General features: G+C 38.8%; 1 protein-coding gene across 1 annotated transcript in view; it reads right to left on the reverse strand.

Moving 5' to 3' along the window:
- LOC108675872 (lachesin-like) overlaps positions 1–18463 on the reverse strand; it is a 79990-nt gene extending 61527 nt beyond the window's left edge. The window contains exons 1-2 of the mRNA XM_018163919.1: positions 18361–18463; positions 16723–16871 (exon numbers count right to left, since the gene is read on the reverse strand). Of these exons, the coding sequence (XP_018019408.1) occupies positions 16723–16871; positions 18361–18463 (252 nt within the window). The remainder of the gene's footprint in view (positions 1–16722; positions 16872–18360) is intronic.
- Positions 18464–23342: the final 4879 nt, after the last annotated feature.

Here is a 23342-nt window from a genome sequence, read left to right on the forward strand (position 1 = left end):
TGCAAACACGGTAAGAGTTTTGTAAAGTTTATAGACCACAAATAGCTAAATTTGTTGTATAATGTAATAATAATAATGTAAAAATACTACGTGCCCGAAATGTCAAATATATTTATGCACCTAACTCCTCAATATACATACATATTATATATATATATATATATAGGGTGCCTCTAAACTTCAGTTTGTAATTAATTTGCAGAGAGGCTGAGAGGACGGCCGAGCTGAGCGCCGAGGTGGATCGCTTGCGGTCGGACCTTGCTGACAGAGATCAGCAAATCTCGCAGGTGCGTTAACAAAGATCCTCACGTGAAAACAAGAAGCCTGTGAAGTAAGTGGTTTTGAGTAAGGCAGCTCAGCTCAAGGAGCTACGCGAGTGCTATGAATATCTTGAGAAAAAAAATTTCTTTTTTGTAAAATAAGCCGTAGTTTTGAATTAAATAGTTATGATGAAATTTAATTTCGATTATTAAAAATATATTTTATAATAAAATATTTACGCTGTTCAGTTTGTAATTAGTTTGCAGAGAGGCCGAGAATGACGAAATGACGGCAGAGCTGCGCGCCGAGGTGGTTCGCCTGAGCGCCGCGGTGGATAACCACAGCGCCGGAGAAAATCGCCTGCGCGATGAGATGGAGCGCCTGCGCTCTGAACTTGCTGACAGAGACCAGCAAATCTCCCAGGTGTGTTAGGGTCGTCGTTTCGGTCAAAAATTGAAAATTTTTGCTTTTCAGTTTTCTTGGCCCATTTTGTGGCTCCTGAAACGTCGCGTCTACCGCAGCCAGCCGCGCAATGGTTTTTTGCGTAATGTGCAGCCTTGAACTTTCATAAAATGACCATTTTATAGCAATATTTACAAATTATTTTTAATTTAAAAATGGTATTTATAGATCATTTGCGTTAGTTGCATAGTGTTACCCCTCGTTAGACAGCTACAACAATGCGCATTTCAAAGAAGCAAATATCATGGATGAACATGCAATAATTTTTGCGTAATGCAGTTATATAAGCCAATAAGTAATCGTTATTGCTCGAATATCTTCTATGCTGAAAAAATTCTCTCTACCATTGAATCGTTCATTATTCCTGCAGAGTGCCATTCCTCGCGCCGTGGTCAGCGAGCACGTGGAAGAAGAGGCCCGTGACGAGGAGATAAGACCCGAAGTGTGAGTAATGTGCTTGCAATTATCCATAAGTTGAATTAAGTTCTAATTACATAAAAAAATGCCTAATGCTGTATATAACTGCAATTGTTAGACGATTATAAGCCTAATCATTTGTATATCATTTGTTTTACCCACAGCCCGTCTGCGTCGCCAACGCTGCAGTTGCCCGGGTGTTCTACTTGGTCAGAGCAACGGCTTCGCACCGAGACTGCGTCGCGTCGCTGCAGCCCGAAACCTCACGACGTGAGCGATCTAGGAGCCCTCCCGGGAGATCGCACAAGCGTGCCAAGTGCACAAAATACGCGTGCCCTGAGTGTGGCCGAACGTTTGAAAGGAAGCAACACCTTGAAGACCACCTCAACACCCATCTGGAGGGAACGGGCTACGCGTGCACAATATATGGGTGCGCATTCTCCTGCGACACCAAAAGTAGTTACCGCCGCCATATGAGGAACCAGCATGGGATAAGCCCTTAGACATAAGGATATAGTAATTCTAATTCAAAATGAACGTGGCAACCTCTACACTTTACTTACTACAATAATGTATACATTGATAGAGTTGAATAAAGATCTAATGACAAATAGAAAATCCTTAATGCTGTATATAACTGCAATTGTTAGATGATTGTCCATAAGCCTAATCATTTGTATATCATTTGTTTTACCCACAGCCCGACTGCGTCGCCATCACGTGAGTTGCAAGGATGGCGCACCCCGACTGCGTCGTCATCATTTCAGTTCCCCGGGTGCTCAGCATGGTCGGACATTCTGCCTCGCACCCCGCCTGCGTCGCCAACACTGCAGGTCCCCGAGTGCTCACGAGAGCAATCTAGGAATCTTCTCAGGAGATCCCATAAGGCCCCCAGCCCTTACAAATTTATCTGCGAGGAATGTGGCTGAGCCTTTACAAAGGAGCATCACCTGACTCAACATCGCATCCTCCACCGAGAAGAAGAGGCCTACGTGTGCACCATCGAAGACTGCACATTCAAAAGCTACCATGAAGTAGCTACCACCGCCATCTGAGGAACCAGCACGGAATTAGTCCTCGGAAATTAGGTCTGCATTAGGTGTGCAGGGCAGTGACAAAAGTATGATGCGTGTGGCTCCTTATTGGATTCTGTTGAGCCTTACCAGGTGAGTGGCTGCTGCTGGAGCTAAGAGCTGTGCAATAAAAAGCTGGCTCCACACGGACATCTACAAGCCTACTTGTCGACATTGACTTCCTGGTTACAGTGACTACCTTCCCGTGTCTGATGATCCAGTATTCGTTTCCTTCTGCGGTTTTGGTTGCAATAATTCTTCACAACAATGCTACTAAACTCTTGAGTAACCCCGAAGCTTTCGAGCTTTCCTCAACAGTGCTCCAGCTTTACTACAGTCTTTCCTGTCCATGAACACCGAGTCTCAGTCTTCTTAACTTTCATGCGGCCTGTTGCACGATGGTATATTCCTATAACAATTTCTATGATTCAATTTCGATCATTGAAACTCTAAAACGCTAAAAATTCAATCTAGATCGAATTTACGGAGAAATGATTACACTCAATTTCATTTTTATAGATAGCCGAGCTTGTCACTAAATTTTTCTCAATTCACGCAGCTGCTCTCACTGATGCAACGCGGCGAGATGAACCGGCAGGTGCGAGCAACCCCCAAGAATGACCGCAGCTCCAGGTCTCGCGTCTTCTTCAGAATCGTTGAGTGTCCTTTAGCCGTACGGTCACGAGCATCATCAGGTGATTTACGGCAAACTAGCTCTGAGTGGCATCATCGTAGATGAAGGCAGAGCCACCATTCCGAAGTGCGGTCGTTACAAAATCCAACGGTTCGACCTATCATTAGACATCTTTATAAATGTTGAGTGAACAGCTATACAGACAGAGCTACTAAGACAAGGCAACCGCGGCGACACGGAGCGGCGGCTATGATACGGTTTCTGTCAATGACAGGCCGTGAAGATTTCATGCGCGGTACTGTATCAGAAGAAGTTCTTCGATCTCCTGGCGGGATGAGCCAACACTCCCGACAATAATTTTCCGTTGGTGCCATAGGAAAGGTCTGGCGACTGTTTGTGTCATACGAAACATCTGGCAACCAGTATACCTGGGCTCAGAGAGGAACTTTTCAATAACGAGCATCCGGTAACACGAATATTTATGTTCGTAATCATTTCTCACCATGAAAAATTATTCCTCAGAGATCTAAGTAGGTATGAATGTGTCCACTTTGATATCTGTCAATTTTGTTGGCTAGTTTATAGCATGTGCTCTATGTTCTGAACATTTCAGAATTAAATCTTGGGATAATCTCACAGATGAAATGGATTCCCATTGTTAGCCAACACGCTGACGAAATTAAACTTAATATAGTTACAACTTACTAGAGTCCCATAATGAAGATCGAGAACAGCTTGAATTGGCTCAGTCCTCACTGTTCGAGCTAAGGTCAGCGTGCTAACTACGAAGGGAGGTTTCGATGGAACTTTCAGCGAGGACTAGGCCACCAGCCGCAGTCGCGCAGTAACGCCGCGACCGTGCTAACTTTGTCGAGGCCGAAATGAGCGGTCCCTCGATGAACTCGTCATCGCACCTAAGCCTCACACTGGTACCCAGTTTGAATAAAATGCTTAATCTTAGTTTTCCTATAATTTACTGCACTTTGTAGGGATATGATCGAGCGTCTAGAGCTCAAGCATCAGGATGAATATCAAACAGTGAGACGACTGCGTTACTTCGTTTAATCTATGCCTAGTTTATACTGCTATAAAAATACAAGTCAAAGACAATCACTGTTAGAATGACACGCTCGGCATGAAATTTCGAATCGCATGAAGTCTGGCACACTGTTACAAAGGTCAGCATAGAGTCGTCGCAGCTAAAGGCAGACTAGGGCAACCCGACTACAATCAACGCAAGTATAGAGCTCTTTCTGAACTTGACCGTTCAGGTAACCAGGTTGGCAGAGGGTTATCAACTAACTGTCACTGGTGGACGATCATTACACGAAAGGCCAGGGGTCTCGTAACTACGGCCTGCGGCTAGGTTCCATCCGGCTTGTAGCATATCTCGTAGTCTAACATGATGTGCACAAAAATTGTAGCGCGGCGTTTCTGGTTATGCACGAACTAAAAACGATTGAGAACATGAAAGAAACGGAACACCATATCCTGGTCATAATGGGCGTGTCCAGAATTTCGTTTAGACGCTCACTTAACTTTTATTGTTAAAGTTAAGACTTACAGTCTAGCGTTTCCTTCGTACCGTAGCACACATGGCAGCTAAATGCACACAAGCAATTCGTATGCGCCCCATTATGCCCATTAGTTGGAAATTCGGTTGAGTAAGATTCATTCTGCAACCTATTCATTGTTCATAATTATAGCCAGACTCAGTTTTGCTAGTGTGTTCCATAAAATCGCTCCTGGAGAACCGGGTTCAATCGCAAAATTTTGTACTCTTAAGAAAGTTCTGGAATCCATGTCGTCCCAGGACCTCGTGAATAAAAAATAAACCTTTGAAACTATCGTGTTTTATAGTTTAGATTGCCCTCTCCTAGGACTAAATAATAGTCTAAATATTAGCCTCAGACAGGCCGATTTAGTGATTTTCCATCACTACATTCGAAGTTGACTTCAAACGCCTGAAGAAAATAAATCGGGTTCCAATCGCAAGAGAAAATTTCCCTACCTGATAACTTTGGTTGGGGCCTAGGAAACGCAATCTGCCAGACGGACTTTTCAACAAAATTTTCGTTGATCTAGACACTAATACTACACGTATATTATATATACCTGCGCTGAGGGAAGAACCTACCTCAATCCTGCATCGAATTGCGAATAGAAAAATGAGTGACTACACTAGGCACGATAATCAATTGATACCATCACTCCTACGCAAGATTTTCACATTTAGATTGAACAAACTCTGACAGGAAGATCGATCGAAACGTCACGCACCACTCCACCCATCGTTCTAGAGCGATCCTCATATCGACACTACATCTCATCGACTTAATAGTTTTCGGGCGACGGCGAAGATTCTGGAAGATTCGAATTGTGTCTATCTCGAAGTAAGCGATAAGATGCGGCTAGGGTGCTTGGAGAACCGGTTGTGCTGTGACTGCCGTCTCGGTTGTGCTCGCGGGACTAAACTAGCCGGATAGTCTCCAAGCGACCTACACTTGCCAGATTTACTAGCCGTCTGCACTATGAGCGTGTAAAAGCACCTTAAGCTAAAAGCTGAAGTTGGCCTTGATCTTCAAATTCAGATTAAAAGAAATGAGGAAGGTTGCCCACATCGAATTACAGAAAATGTTGCTGATAGTAACTAGCCAAATTCTCAACCAAATTACTAGAAGTTATGGGTTTCCGATCATCAGACGAGTCAAGAAAAACCTCGTTAAAGAAATGGGGCCAATGATTGACTTGTGTGACAGATGAGAAAATAAAGCTTTCAGTAAGAAAGCACGATTGTGTGAATTAGCCCTGTTATCAAACGTTTAGTTGATTTACCACAGGATTCCACCATGGCAGCCCATCTTGCGCCACGTTTTGTTAAATTTTATTAATTTCGTGTTAAATTTAATGAATTTGATGAAATTTAATGGATTTCAAGCTATTAATTTCGATATGAAGTATAGTTTTCTGATCTTAGAGGGAATCCAGGAGAATTTATCAAAAATAAAATGTTAAATATCCTGTAATAAAATGTTATATATGCGTTATACGTGTGTCGGCCTTTCTGTCCATTCAGTTCAAGTTCATTCCCCTCGATTAGTTTCGCTCTCACTCCACAATATGGTATGGAACGCGTTGGGTCGATGGAATTTTGGAAAATATGGTCGCGTATCTGCTTCGCTAAAGACAATCCTCCATTCATCAAGAAATTCGGTATCCGCATAAAAATCGAGGGAGGAAGACAGGTTCATCTATGAATAATACTCTTGTCGTGAGGATAGGCGAAAAACTCAACATTAAAACTCATGAGTTCCAGGTTAGTGGGAGCTCGAATATCCATTTTTTCAGATTCAGTCTAAAATTTTGTCTACCATATTTTCGCAATTAAAAATGTTTCACAGGAACACAGTGTCAGAACTTGACCGCGAGGAAAACGTTAAAGTATACAAAATCAAGTGTTTCGTGCATTTAGTTTCAAGCAAAATTCGCATGTAAAATATTTGAATTCAACATTCAGATAAAATTTGAAATCGTCAGAACCTCTTGGCATGAAGATTGAGACGACATGGGCGTCAGCGTCGGAATTGGACACACGCTGCCTGTCCAGTCAATCTCATGGTCTTCAATTCACTGTTGGAAATTTTCTTTTACCGATTTAAAAAATACCCCAATATTCCTCTCCTACATGAAATTTGTTGGCTCTCGTTTTACATTTGCGTGTTCATTTTATGTTTGTTCGATTTCCATCGCTCCGTTCTTATTCACTTATCTGCCATTTATATCAATCTATTTTAACCTTCTACGTAGACTCATCAATAAATATATTTTTCGTTGGGTAATTGCTTAAATACCCCAATCTATTTTCTACACATTTCCTTACGAGTCCCTACTTTTCCCCACGAGTCCTTATTGGCTCAGCTTGGCTCGACCCAACGTAATTCACTCCCGTATTTTTTGCATTATTTCTTACCCTGTCATGGACTCTAACAAAGTTCGTAGCGATGACATTAAACTTTATGCCCCAGAAGAAAGCCATTGGTGTGATGGATTAGCTCGCTACCACCAGGCGTGGAATCTCCGAAGAAATTACAAATTAATAGTAAACGTAAATGAATTATATATTTAAAAAATCGCTGAAGAAATCATAAATTAAAGTCAATCATTCATGAAATACGAAATTAAGAGTAACTGCTTAGGAAATTATATATGAAGGATTATCTAATAAATTATAAATTAAAGGCAATCGCCTAACAAATTAAATATTAAAGGTAATTGCTTGAAGAATTATCTAGCCTTAAAGTGACTAATCGCTAATGGATTGAGCGATGCGAAGAGAACTCTTGTCTACCTTCGTTGTAGACTTCGATTGTATTAATGGTTGAAGGTACAAATGATAATAATTTAGATTTGAGGCTAATTCATTTTAAGCTTTGAATAAATAATTTAGTGTTGAAAGTGTCTCTAATGGAGTTTATTGAGAACTGAAAATCGGTTGTGCGCTCTTGTACTGTTGTGAAATAAGCATTTCTATACGCATTTCCATGTTATTCTTTCGAATGAAAATAACCATTTGAACATTTTTTCACCCGTCCGAAAATTAATCCTTTTCATTAGAATTAAATTAGCATTTCCGATTCCCAAAATAAGTTTACTTAATGAATTTGGCGTTTTTTCTCGAATTCACCTACTTCCACGCTCCGCAAACTTAATTCATTTACATCTCGAGTTCTTACTATCTTCATAACCTACGAAAAAACTTGTTGAACCCTCACCCACTCCGCCAACTATGTCATAATTCACGCTATGAATATTCATTACATCCTTTCTTTTTACTCATAACATTTGTCCGTGGTGGTAACTCCGAATTCAACCACCCGATAGTCCCACGTTCACCCTCCAACAATCATACACACTACTCCCTCCTGCCATCTCTGATTCTCCCCAGAACAAATCCATTCATCACAGTTCCCCCAGACACCAAAATCTAACCTCCCGCCAGTTCACCTCCGTCTTGGATGCAACAAGCGCCTGGCAGCGAGCCAGAGTCGGCAACAGATCGCGTTGTTTCAAAACTAAATGCTTATATCAGTCCAACTCCGTCCCTTGGAAGCTCTCCTATCGCTGCCTCCATGAATCTGTCCGTCCTTAAGTCGTTCCCTTTCAGTTGGCTTTGACGTTTAACATTGTCGTCATGTTTCCTGTTGGAGTAATTTTCACTCGTCTTTAGGTCATATGAGTTGGAATTTTTTTTTTAGATATCATTATTCGATGAAACATAACGTACCCTCTATCCACTACCACCAGCTGTAATGAATATGTTTCCTGATACCTAATAATACAATACATAATATTTGGAAGTGACAGGCTGACTTATCTTTGAGATTTATATGACTCGACGACGTCTAAATGCAATTTGTGTAATTTCGTGAGACTGAAATACATCAGGAGTCGCAGAAATAGAATAGACAGAAACGACCAAGATCCTTGAACTGAAATAAGGCGATGGAGTCTGATGAAAGATAGAGACGAAGAAAATTTTGAGAATTATAATTGAACCACAAAAATGACGAAATAACTGAGTAATAATTCGGTAATTTTGCTAATTCTCACATTTTGTAGTAACTCTCAAATATTAATATTTGTGTAATGCAACAATATTTAGTTTGCATTTTTAAGAGATGTAACGTACCTTTGACGGATGAGAGGCAAAATCCGAGCATAAATATGTGATTTAGAGGTCAAATCATCAGTGCGTAAATATGATGATTGAATATGCCATACTTTCTAACCTGGGAAAACGAAGCGCTAAACTACATATAATTAGTTTTAACGTAGTCGTATGCACTGGAGTGTCGCAAGCGTCAGCGCCTATACATGTGCGACACAAACTAGTATTTCAAGTTTAAACGCATAATTAAATGTGTACGACGCAATGAAGTTTCACACTTCTTAGTACGTAAGTATGACAAACTGATGCTTTCTAAAACCTGAGTCAATACGTAGTGACGCTCCAGGAGACCAATATTAGCACTCCACGGGACCAAATTCGCACCTTTCATTTGAAATCTCAAGTTCATGTATCTCAAGTTTTCCGTAAGTAACGGATTCGTATTCAGTAAAAATCTGTTTTGAATCATCACATATTTTTTCAAGTTATTTTTGCGGTAAAAAAATTTGGTTTTGTTCATTGTGGACGTATAGAAAAGCATGAACTCGAGCCTCTCGCGATCACTTTGACTTGGATTCCATCTCACTAAGCAAGCTCGATGGAAACTTTTGATCGGCTTTATAACTATCATTAAAACTTCAAATTATTCATCAATAATGTGTTCGCTTGAATTTCATCCAGTACGTAATGTCGACCGTGCATGCATTTCTGCCATGTACATAAATGAGTCTTGAAACAAATTCAGTTCAACCTATGGTTCAACTTATTTAAACCAATTGTTCTCTTGATGCTAATGTAATGATGCTAATCCAAGGAACTGGTAATTCGCTTTCCGAACTGGATTTCTGTCATATTCAAATTACTAACTGTAATTCATAGAGATACTCGACACGATGCCTATGATTTTACATTCAAACTAACAAATGCATATCATGTGCAGCCTTCAAAATTCTGCGTAAATTAGGATTTGTTTTAAAATTCCGAGTCAATTTGAAGGGAAAATTGCGCTGTGAAAATGGAGTGAACGTCTAATGGTCTCATGTAGAACATGGCACAGACAAGAAAATTCTCCAATTAGAGAAACCAAGGGGAAGAAAATTCCTCAGTCGGAGCAAAAGACGAACGCAAACCTGCGCACCAAACATGTCGGAGCTCGTGTACCGCAGTCGCGACCTCGATATCAAGAGAAAATCGAGTCATGAACAAGGCTGCAATGTTCGCTGTTAATATTTTGTTGTTATACCTCGTGTTAATATTTTGGGACCTAGGAACAGTCATTACGACACGTATTTTCTAGCAAATATTGAATGTTGACTACCGATAACATCTAGCAAGAGGTAGGATGGCTTGGTCATGCTTGAATCACTTAATTGGACTTCGCTATGGAAACCAATAATTTATTAGCATTCTTTCCTCAGAAGATGGTTCAAGTTATTTAAACAAATTGTTCTCTTGAAGTATAGAGTAATTTTTAGGCTGCTGCATGAGTATCCTCATTACAACAGAAAAGAACTAAGTAGAAATAATTAATGCGTTCTACGCCAACTACTACAATTAGACATAAGGTTAGTAAATATGTTCCACCAATTTAAGTTTCCGGTAGAATTCAATAGCTATCACATTTAGTTGCCAGCTCCATTAAATCATTTTTATGTCGTCTCATGTGGAATAAAATCATAACTGCAACCGTGACTCTTTCTACGACCATTTTTCTAGGGCTGAGCAAATTTTTTTCTTTACTAATTAGTGTACACATGAGAATACTCTGAGCACTGCCAGGCAGTACGTGTAACAAGGAGGAGATCTTTCGTAAGTGGGAAAACATAATATCGCATTGACGGGAAACCCGCAATGCATAAGTATCAAGTAATCTTTATTGTACGAGTCGGAATTGATCTGGGACAAATGAAAATTTTTACTTTCATCGCCACCAGATCATAAATAACAGAAGAATGATTAAAAAATTTGAAAAACTTCTAATAAAATAAATCAAATGAAGAAGAGGTCGGAAATATTAAATGAAGCTAAACAACAGTAATGATTTTAAAAGTGAAATTGACCTGTTACAATTTGGCGGAAAATTTCACTACAATCGGTAACTTCCCCTTCTTATCATGCCTTTTATGAATGTATAAATAATTAATTGCATTAAACACTTTTTCCTCGTCATCAATTATCGATTTGTCGAAGAACAGATTTCTTCGACAAGAAAGAAAAAATATTTTTCTTTCTTTCGAGCGTAACGGAAGCTTTGAAGTTCTTCCACCCTTCTTAAACCAGTAGTTTCTTTCCAACTGACAGGCCTACATCAATTAAGAATTACTTATAATTTCACTGCCAATTATAACTGAGGGACGAAAAACTTGAACAACACTACTGTTATGTCAGTTCTAACGATGTTGGCGGTGCAGAATTTTATGGACATGTTCACTGTAGGATTTAAATTTCGTTACAATTTAAAGAGGGAGACCGAATGCAAGGTGAAATTGTTGAAATAATATGAGTATTTTTTATACCCGTATTAAGCCTATCAAACACTACAATAAAATAAGTTACATTAATAAATTAAGCGTTCAAATAAATTCGTGTGCACGATTTTGAAGGAGTGAGTCATTATTATTCGTTGCAATTTTCAAAAACTCAACTTAAGTTGCGTAACTACAGTATCACAATTCAAACTAATACAACACCTCGTAATGTTTGAGGGCAAACTCAACGAAGTATGGATGATATTGACGCGCTATAACGCATCTTGTTTGCCTGTTTACTCAGGATTTACGACAAGCGTTAAGACGCCCACCGGACCTGGCAAGCATTCCCGTACGTTGGATCCTCCTATGGGAATGGGATGATATTAATCATAACCTGCACAGCGTTATCATCCTAAACATTCTGAGACACAGATGATGTACGTTGTATGTTGACGACGTACGTTGACCATCTGCCCTGCAGGGTTTAAATATCCCTTAGTATTTTCTTTCTAATTATGAAATGTCCTAAAATTTGGCCTAAAACTGTTACCTCATCTTCGTAAGAAGTGATTTGGTCTCATGTGACCTGAAATCGGATTGAAAACCTGAGCGCAGGTCACTCGCAAGTGGTTGTTTAGGTAAATTTACCTCTTTCAAATTAAATTCCGAGTTCTAATCCCCAGCATCGGCTTTATATTGAAGCATGTAATTATAAAAAGGAAACATATAAAATTAAACAAATATCATACCCTGAATTTCGAAATATTCAATTTTGATTGTGTATTTTCCATTAACAAAAACCAGAACCAATGGGGTTGATGTTGGGAATGGAGAAACAAATGATGAATAAGTTTATGGCATAAATGAAAGTATCAGCACCCATATCGACAGTAAAAGCAATCATTGTGGTCTTCTGCAACCACAAATGCGTCGTCTTAACCATTTTTAGTCATGAAACAAGCAAGCATATTATCTCATCAGGAAGAGATGTGTGCCTCAACAAGTGACATTCAAGGGGAAACTTTTACTCTTATTAAACAGCCGAAGGCCATGCACTCAAACTATATTAAAGCTTTAAAACATGATGGGGATTTCAAGGTAGAAAATGTCGACCATACAAAGCGTATCCCAAAACACGCCCGACCCCCGCGGGTAGAGCAGCATTTATCCGATATGAAGCGCCATTGTTCCCACCACGCAGGTTTTCATTACATTTCCCTTGGAATTTTCCTTGCGGTGACATCGCGCTTGACGAAACCTGAACGGCAGAGGAGGGATAATTGGGATGAGGAGAGCTAGGTAGATGTGTAATAGTAATAATGTGGACGTTAGTATGGATTATGAAGGATGAGATAGAATGATGAGGCCATGGGGGAACTAAATGAATGGGGAGAATAATGAGGATGTAATATATGAATGATGTGGATGTTGGTAGTCACGATAGAGGATGAGATGGAATCATGGGGGTAGGGATGTATGATGTCCGATTTGGGAGGAATAATAATAGGTAATAATAGTAGTAAGATAATAATAATAATAATGAGTAAAAATGATCAGTGAAAATTAAGTGTTTACTTCAAGCATATAATCAATGCGCACTTTAGGAGCTTTTCTTCCAGAAGTAGAAATTAAATTTCTGTTTCTAAATTTTCAGATATCAAAAATATATACCTGGTAGTTTCTACATGTTGTTACGGGTCCAGTTTGCACTTGGTGAAAATATCACAAGGTGTGTTTGAAGTCTCAATTTCAGACTACAGAGATCTCTCTACATGCGAGAAAAAAAACTCATTACCAACGCAAGTTGCACAAATAATTCATGCCAAAAACACGCCATAAAACCGAACAACAATTATTCAAACCCTTATCATTACAGATTAAACTTCACTCCTATAAATTTAAGATCTTGTAAAAAATACATCGATATTGGTCCTACTTTAAAATGTCAAATCTCGACTGAAAACGCACCTGTTCATAATGGTGGCCAGAACGATCTAAAGTTGCTGCCACGCAATGGCTACCATTCCGCACTTCAGTTTAGATTAAATACAATTATGCGACTTTAAGGGAAATGTCGTCTCAAAAATTGAGACTAGTAAAAAGAACATTTCTCAAAAATCGTTTTAGAATTTGAAAATTGAGTAGCGGGTAAAGGGAAGCTGCATCGCAGACCGGAGCCAAAAATTTCTTGCCCCGCACGTAGAGCCGCCGGGCATCATCTGTATTGCTTGCACTGTCGTAATGATCTTTTGCTGTGCTACTCGTGGTGCAACTAGCAGATGGTTACGGTGCAACTAGCAGGCATACAAGAGATGGCTGTGTAAAGGCATGCCAACAGATGGCTGAGTAAAGGCATGCAAGAGATGGCTGTGTAAAAGCATGCCAACAGATGGCTGAGTAAAGGCATGCAAGAGATGGCTGTGTAAAAGCATGCCAACAGATGGCTGAGTAAAGGCATGTCAACAGATGGCTGAGTAAAGGCATACCAACAGATGGCTGAGTAAAGGCATACCAACAGATGGCTGAGTAAAGGCATGCCAACAGATGGCTGAGTAAAGGCATGCCAACAGATGGCTGAGTAAAGCCATGCCAACAGATGGCTGAGTAAAGGCATACCAACAGATGGCCGAGTAAAGGCATGCCAACAGATGGCTGAGAAAAGCCATGCCAACAGATGGCTGAGGATAACGCCCCAGCTGACAAGTGTGCATTATTTTATAACGCAGCGCAGGCGCTGAGATTATAAGGCTATAATATTCCCGCGCTCGCCTCATAAACTGGAGGCAAGCTTGAGCAAATTGTGGCCCTATACCTGATGAGAATATCTGCGAGGAAACAGAAGAGAACTTAGGAGGAAAACAAAGAGAATTAGAAAAACGAAGTAAAACAGAGGTTATTTTGCAGGCGTCACACAGCTGCCTCTAGAGACGGTGTTGCCAGACAGCGGTCATCAAGTAATTAGGAGCCTAAAGTGAACAAGTTGGTGGCATTTTCTCCTGCCAGATTTGTAATCGCATTCAAAGGACCTGACGGTTTTGTCCCTCGTAGTTAGTTTATTTTTATTATTTTTTTAGCCGGCAGTTTTTGGAATGAAGTTAGATTGAATGACAACGAATTTTGTGGCTGAAGTAATAGCTACAGAAAAGTAAGAAAGATATGGGCTTTTGAAGACAGTTTAATGTTTGTTTTGGACGGGGAATTGTGACTGTTTTTTATGTTTAAGCGAAGCTTTTGAGTGAAGAATTGTGGAATAATTTGTGCTTATTAATTAAAGCAATTAATCATTTCATTGAACAAATTACTTGAGAAATAATTTTCAGTTTAATCTTATTAAATAATTGTATTATAAGTAGTACACGAACAGTTACATTGAACCCATACTAGCACTAAAAAATTACTCGCACTCTCTGACTGAAAATCATGATTGTGTAATATGAAAATTGAATTTCATAGCATTATTTTAGAATGAAGCTATTTATGAAGTTTCCCTTTAGATCACTATATACATATTTAACAAAAATTTTATTTTTAACGTAGTTTCGAGATTAGTGCTACATTATCGCAATTTTTTCTAATCTCTCAAATCGATGTTTCAATATAAGTAAGCAATTATTGCATGCCACAATGCCCTCAATAATACATGCATTCCGTTTTTGATAGCCCACAATATTTTCAACACCCTCATTTTCCAACAAACTCACAACTTACAGAAACACCCAATGCTCACACAACCTGCCTACGCTACAATCAATGATATCCGAGCTTCCTAACTTGCATACTTCTCAATTACTCAATCGCTTCAAACTAAACGGTCTGCTACGAGTATAAACAATCTCATGCAATATAAATATTACAATAGTTTACAGCGATTCCTGCAACTTACAATAAAACTCGCTATTTCGACGATTGCTGTTTCAAATAAGGCTTGAAACTTTGATTTAATCCATAACTACAAACAATTTTTTCTGCGATAAGTCTCAACTTCAGCATCGATTTTTACCCCCAATGTCTCCAACTGCTTCTTTGATAGTCTCCTTCCATGCCAGATTGCAATATACTGTATATGTTGAGGAGCCTCCACTAAATTCTAGACACTAAATAACGGTAACTTTTCTACAGCGTTTCCCCAAATAAGAATGCGATGAAATGAAGCAAATTATATAAGAACACGTTTAAAATAACGGCTGCTTCGAGGCACATAAATATAAATGCATTAGTATATGTGTGCCTAAGTTTATATATCTTTTACTAGAGCCTAATAAAATATCTTCTCAATTAATGAGAACCTTGTTTTCTCAATAGTCTTACCTTTTTCTGTAAAGTCATCATTTTTTATTAATATCCTCCTCGTCTAATATATTCTACCGTCTTCTAATTCATTATCACGCGTAGTTTCGAAACGACTTCCAATTCCACCAACGCGCGTGCCTTCAATATAAAGCCAACTGCTCTTCTTCACATCTGTTCACATGGAGGGGGAGTTTATTTATGCAACATCTTCTCTCTGAAGCTCCTTGCTGCAGGAAGAATTTTTGCTACAACTTAAATTTTTTGCACCAACTTGAGTTTCTTCCCGGCAACATGCGTCTGTTGTCTGCAAACTAAACTCGCAGTAAACTTTGATAAAGTTGGCAAATCTTGCTAATCGTCTTGCGTGCGACACGTGAACTGTACTAGACAGACTGCGTCCAACTTGATGGAAGATTTCAGCTGTAATTAACGACAGCGATGGCACTAAATGTAACATCAAGAGTGGATGGAACTGTACGTGAGCAACTGTCGTGACTGTCTGTAGTACAGCTCCAAGCCTTATTTCTCTGACTTTGCGTATAGTGGAATAATGTGGATACTGAAAAATAGTTGAAACATTCTCTTTTACAATATTTAAACTATATTTACAATAATTAAACATAATAATTTACCGAATATTTCAGTAAGAACGTAGAACCAATTGGGAAACCAAGTGTCCGTGCTTAGAAAAGTGAACCCTAAATTGTTATTGTAGCTTTTTAAATGATATTTTGAATTCCACATGTTAAATTTGGTAACTGTAACTTTTAAAAAAAGAAAATGGGAAAATTCTGTTAGCTGCGACGTTAATGAATGTGACCAAAAACCTATGTGATGAATGAAAATCACTTTACATCAAAACCCGTCCTAAATTATCAGTTAAATTAGATAACTCCAGTTCTTGCAATTTCAACTGAAGAAACTAAAACTGTAACAGCATGAAATTTTTTTAATGCTACAAATGTAACTTTAACATTTGCATCTGAAAATTCAGTAAATATAAAGGATACGTAAACTGTGTGAGCTTCTTTGGAACTTATTATGTGTTTCTGCCGCAAAATGAACAATTATTCTCGTAGACGTTGAAAACTGGTGAGCAGCAACAACGATTTGAATTTTCCAGTACAATACGCAGATCCTAATTTAACAGCTATAACTGTGTAGCTTTTCACTTCAACGGCATCAGCTTTAAAACAGCTGAGAATATACAGTTATAATTCCTAACTAATCATGCAATACGAGGCTACCAACAACACTATAACGAAATAATGCAGACGATTGTGACAATCATTGAACATTACACGAATGAAAGGTAATAATAATAATAATAAATAACAATAATAATAATAATAATTGATAACAATTAAAATAAAAATAATCTTAATAATAGTAAAAATAATGACAATAATGATAATAATAATGGTTATACATGAACAAGTAACGTACCCTGTAGTCGCCGAGGCCGTCTACGGAGCAGGACAGGACGGCCTCCCGTCCGGCCGTGACCGTCACGTTACGGATCTGCTCCCCGAACTCCGGCTCCGTCTTGGCGCCGCCCGTCCACCCCGCCACGGCGCCCTCGCCGACCACAAATCCTGCGCGCCATAATAAATAAATTAAAAATAAATAAATAAATAAATAAAACATAATAAATTTAAAGAGAGACAATGATGGAATCTTAAAGTGAACTGTAAGCATTTTAAATATTTAAAATATTTTTATACGATTAGTTATGGCCTCAAAATATTCAAAACAGACAACGGGAACTTCAACTAACTGAAGACATGCAGCTATTATAGTGACGAAATATTTCACCTCAACTGAAATATTTCGTTGTATGGAGCAGTATTTAAATATATTTTGATATGCCAAGCCTCTATTCATTATAAAGATATCCAAAAAGAGAAGGTAAAATTACCTATGCTTTGCAACACCTATATTGTTCGATGATTTTATTGAACTTTTGTCAACCGCATAGACTGAACAAAATTTTAACGCTCGCAGCCTCGATTGGACCAGGGAAAAAGGCGTATACCTATCACGAAGAATCATGACATTTCCATCAGAGAACGAGAAGCGTTTCTGACGTGAAGAATTAATGCTATGATGTCAAGGACGCTTCTGACGCGGAGAAATTTTTAGGTAATCATTATAAATCATGAATCAAATTCCATGCAGTTCTATTTACCTAAACCTTATTAAATCAGTCGCACGTTGGCCTCCTAGTTATAATCCGTAATTTATTTTTTTGTTTTATCACAGCATTGCGCAATAATAATGTGATGGAACTGAAATACACAGAAGGTAAATGTATTCGGCACTTATATGAATACGAATCTCTCTTTTTTTTCAATGACGTTGAAGGCTGCCTGATTATTTTGCATTAGCGAGTCACCAGTTGGCTGATGACTGCAATCAGCACATCTCATCAGCGACCACGTAGCATTTAAGTGCCCAGATAAAGCGCAGTGCAGCAGTGAACGCTGAGCAGCCTGTTTCTAGTGAACAGGATGGAAAATGTCCTCGGATTCAAATGCAAATAATAAACATGTAAGATTTGAGGGCGGGGACAGCTACAAAAATGCATTGCTATTCACAGAGCTAAATTAAATACAAGAATCGATCTGAATTAAATGAAAAATTCTAATGTAGACGAGACTAAATATAAATTTGTTGGAAGCAAAATTGAACTGTAAGAAGCGAAAAGTAAGTGATGGTAGAAAAATATTGAACATAGGAATTGAATAATTTTAATTTGAATTGCACAATAAATATGTAATTTTGATCATATACGTTGAAGAATATCTTTCTAAACCTAGGAATCTTCTTCAAATAATGTGCTAACTGTAAAAATTTATGTCCATCGTAAAAACATAGGAATAATAGTTATTTATTGGGTTAACCAGGCATTCTCTTTATAATTACAATTCATAACATGATATCCATTTTAATATTACCCACGCTGGAAATTCAAATCGACTTCATCGGTAGCGCATTAAACTTCACCGAAACTGCGAATTCCTGACGAATGTCACGAGCGCGTTTATCAGCAGCGCCTGTCAGCGCGCAGCGATCGGAAGTAACGCGGCTGATGTTCTGGCTGACACTCGAGCTGACATCCCGAGCTGACATCAGCAGCTGACAGACATCCCGAGCTGACATCAGCAGCTGATACACGAGCAGACATCAGGACTCGGAACACGTATGCGTGTCAGTGTGCTGCTGGTACACGATTGATGCGCGATAACGAGTCATGTTGGAATACAGTTTGTTAAACGTTGTTCATACGGGCTGGGTTGACATCATGAGACGTATAATAACATTTGGTGTTCAAATTATTTTAGGGTAGGATGTTAATTTTCCTAATCAATTATTTAATGGATGAAATGCTTCTGCGCCAAATTTAAAATGAGGATATGTTTTATGTACATTAATAAATTTCGTGTTCTATCCCCTGACACAGAAATGGTCGAATTATTTCCACCAAACTTTGTTGATTAGGTTCAAATTATGCCAATTAAATAGTTAATATTGATCACGTTTCATTACAGGATTTGCTCTCTAGCTAAACTTTTAATAGATAAGAATTCCATTCGAAAATTCGGAAATGCAAAAATTATAATGGTATAATATTTGCATTCAACTAATAATCTTCTTTTTTACTATCTCTGTTGACCTAAGCAAAACGGAGGCCTTAATATTTTACTTAATTTCACAGATATAATTAATAGTTTTGATAAATCTTAGGTGTCGAGAAAATTAACACAGAAAACGAGTTCACAAGAACAACAGCATCGCCTGCAGCTGTGGCCAGCCAAATTGTTTCTTTATAAAATGGAAGTGGGAAGTTGGCTGCGTTATTTATGGTGTAATTAGCGCTGGCTTGATATTACTCGCTTTCTTTGGGACATGGGGCGGAGTGTGATTGTCTCTAATTGGGTGCTTGGGGGCATAACGTCGCTCACTGCTGCGGTTAAACTACTCATTGAAATTTTTTGATAGATAAATTAGATTAGGTTACTCATTTCTAATAAATATTTGTGATTTAATTATTTTTACTAGGAAAAAATGCTAAAATATTGACAATTGTTCTCGAATTTAAGAACTACTTTTCAATTCGCTCTTGAGAGCCAAGAGATCAATTTATTAGCAATTTTATCGTGGGTATTGTGAGAGATTTTCTAGAATATCAAGTAATTTAACTTCAAAATTAAATTTCTTGCCAAGGACATAAAGAAGCACAATTTCTCAATTCTTCATTTTTTGGTTAGCCAGTAACGACCACTCTCGATGGAAAACCAGTTGAAAAGTTTATTTAGAGTACCTTTTGTACTGTTCTTTATTTTCTCTACCTAATATTCTGCAGCCTATACCGCACCCCATTTCCCGTACCGTATTTACTGCACCCTGTGTTGTGCACCCTATATACTCCACCCTATATATTGTACCCTATATATTGCACCCTATATACCCTACCCTATTTGCTGCACTTTATATTTTTATGTACCCTATATATTGCACCCTATTTGCTGTACCTAGGTACTGCACTCTATTTTTTATCTCTGCACCATTTATTGCACCCTATTCACTGTACCCCATTTATTGTACCCTATTTACAGCACCCCATTTACTGTACCACATTTACTGTTCCCATATGTTGCACCCTATTTACTAAATCCTATTTACTGTACCCTATTCACAATACCCCATTAACTGTAATACGTTTACTGTACTCAATTTACTGTACCCCATTTACTGCACTCATTTACTATACCCCATTTACCAGACCCCATTTACCATACCCCATTTACCATACCCCATTTAACATACCCCATTTACCATACCCATTTGTCATACCCCGTTTACCATACCCCATTTACCATACCCCACTTACCATACCCCATTTACTGTACCTCATTTGCTGCACCTATTTACTGGACCCCATTTTCTTTACCTCATTTACTATACAACTTACTGTACCCCATTTATACTGTCTCTCATTAACTGTATCCCATTTACTGTACCCCATTTACTGTACCCCTTTTACTGTACCCCATTTACTGTACCCATTTACTGTACCCCATTTACTGTACCACATTTACTGTGCCCTATTTACTGTACCCTATTTATTGTATCCCATTTGTTGTACCCCATTTACTGTACCCCATTTACTGTACCAAATATGTTGTACCCCAATTACTATACCCCATTTACTGTACCCCATTTACTGCAACCGATTTTAACCAGAAAAGTCATTAACTGAATTAAAACTATCAACGAGATTCAGTAATTTCTGGTAAATAATTTCCCATTTCCAATGTGAAAATTTCCGCAAATATCTAAGATTCCCTCGCTGTATTTCAAAATAATGTGGGTATAAACCACATCATTAATGATTTGGAGCTGCAAATTTTTAGTAAAAATTTATTTTACCGGAAAAGTATAGAATTAAGATGAAGCTTCATTCTCATTTTTTTATAAAGAAAGACTATACGGCTCGTTCATAGACCCTGCAAATCCAGGTAGCGATTATTGTTTTTTCATAAACCAAAATCTTTGGTGAAGAAATCTTGGTCGGCTGCTGAAATAGAGTAAGAAATTGAGAACGGCCTCAACGGGAAATCAAAAATTTAAAACCTTAATCTAAATGAAATATTTTCTCCGGCGTATTTAAAGAGAAAATTCTACTTATCTTATTATCAATCGAAAGAAGGATTTCACGACCTGATGACATTGTTTGATTTTCTCCAGTATTTTCTGTTTGCTTCATCAAATGGATTATTTCACATGCAGGGCTGTGTTCCAGGCAACTATATTAAGCCTATAAGAAGCTACACATAATATACACTCATCCACTTGTCACTTATATTAAAAAAGCCGTCTCTTTTTGTATTAATTTGAAAAATCTTTTAATCCCTGAATGGATGTACCTAAACAAATATTGTTTCGAAAGTAATTGAAATTCCTTATTACAATTCATCAAAAATAATTGTTAAAAACTTTAATCGTCCTTTGATATTTCTTAAATCATCAACAAGAAAATGGCGAAAATAATTCCAAGAGTTAAATTCTTCCATAAAACCTTTCGTCCCAGAAAATGTGCAGATATTCCCCTCTTAACAGAGGGACTCATCTGGGGTGGCAGTTTTTTAAGCGCCCCCAGATTGTGTGCAGCGGAGGGACGGGCTTATTAAGTCTTTTTAACTTGAGCCGCTCTAATGCCGTCCTTATTAAAGTGTCCCACAAAACCCAAGCACTCAGGCAACTTTATCTGACATCAGCGGTGACTCTGCACCCCACGAGGCAGCCTCTGGCGCGCTGAGTTTGAACTTTAGTACGAACGAAAGCTGCGTGGTGAACGTAATTAGCGTGACGTACGTTATGATGAACGTAACTAGCATGAGAGAATAGTGTTTTCATGACGCCACATGAGTTCTGTGAGCGAGCTCTATCACTCTAAAACTTCGATGACGATGAATATTATTTATAATTATAACTTAGGTGTAAGAAAGTAACTGCAAATGAAGTGTCCAATGTTTGACAAGTCAACGAACTTTAAGCCATATGTTTAGGTGCTCAAGTTCAACTATGAAGTGCAGGGTGGGGCAGAACCGATTGAGCAGTTTAGAACAGTCAGTACGCGCAGGGAAGGAAAGGGATGGGCGTGAGGGTTGTTTCTTCCAGCCCCTCCGGTATTGCTATTTCAGTAGGTTAGCCAACATTTGTGGTCAGGAGAACATCGTGGCTTTGCTGTGCGCGCATATTTATACAATAGTGCATTTTTCCATAATTGAGAAAATGCACTAAAAACAATTAATCCGTGATTACAATGCAAAAAGCTTTTCAGCGGTGGTTCAATATTCCACGCAATGATGCTCTTCTTCAGGCAAAGACAATTCGTCCTGGGTTAGGCATGCATTTGGCGGCAACCGGTAGCACACTAAGAGATACACATGGCTGACGCATGTCCATCATAACACCAAAAAATGTCGAGATGGTGAGAGCAGCAGTCATCCACTCGCCAAGACGTTCAGCACGAAGGCATGCCGTTGCTTTAGGAATCTCCTCACTCAGTTTGAGGAGGATTCTGCATAAGGATTTGGATTTCAATCCTACAAAATGATGATGGCCCAACAATTGAACGAAGCAGACTTTGCCAGCCGCCGAAATCTGTGTGAGAACATGCTTGAACAGATTGCTCCCGACGCACCGTTCTTCAGCAGTGATGAGGCGCATTTTCACCTCTGTGGGACTGTAAATAAGCAAAATTTTCGTAACTGGGCTGCAGATAACCCATAAATTATCCATCAAAGACCACTACAGTCTCCAAAACTAACGGTCTGGTGTGCCATCTCACAATTTGGTGTGATAGGCCCATACTTCCTTGAGGTGGAGGAAGTAACCGTGACAGTAAATTCCGAACGCTATGCTGCAATGTTGCAAAATTTCTTGCAGCCCAGGTTGGAAAACATTGTTGAAAATTAAGCATTGGGGACGTGTGGTTCCAGCAGGATGGGGGGGGGGGCTACAGCTCACGCAGCCCAAATGTCACTCAATGTTTTGCGACGCATGTTTTCCGGACGTCTGGTGTCTCTGAAGGGGTGATTTACAGTTACCTGCGAGGTCACCTGATTTGAGCATATGCGATTTCTTTCTTTGGGGACATCTAAAAGAGAGGATGTTCAGAAGTCACCCTCACACCCTACCACAGCTAAGGGAACGGATTACTGCAGAGGTTATGGCCATACCTCGCCACATGTGTGAACGTGCTGTAGGAAACTTCCGGGAACGACTCCAACAGTGTGTTGCAGCTAACGGCCACCATCTCCCTGATATTGTTTACAAAACAAATGTATTCTAAATGGTATGTTATGCTTACCTCGAAGAAAATAAACTTTCTTTTTTATGTACCTCCATTACTCTTTTATTTTGCCTCAAACTGCTCAATCGGTTCTGCCCTACCCTGTACAATAGCGCTGGCATTTGAGTCTCACAGATCGCACTTTAATCCAAAGAAATTGATGAGAACTTGACCAAGTAGCGACGAAGTCCGCTTTCTGACCATA

The sequence above is a fragment of the Hyalella azteca genome, unplaced genomic scaffold, assembly GCF_000764305.2.
Source record: "Hyalella azteca isolate HAZT.00-mixed unplaced genomic scaffold, Hazt_2.0.2 contig1345, whole genome shotgun sequence".
NCBI lineage: Eukaryota > Metazoa > Arthropoda > Malacostraca > Amphipoda > Hyalellidae > Hyalella > Hyalella azteca.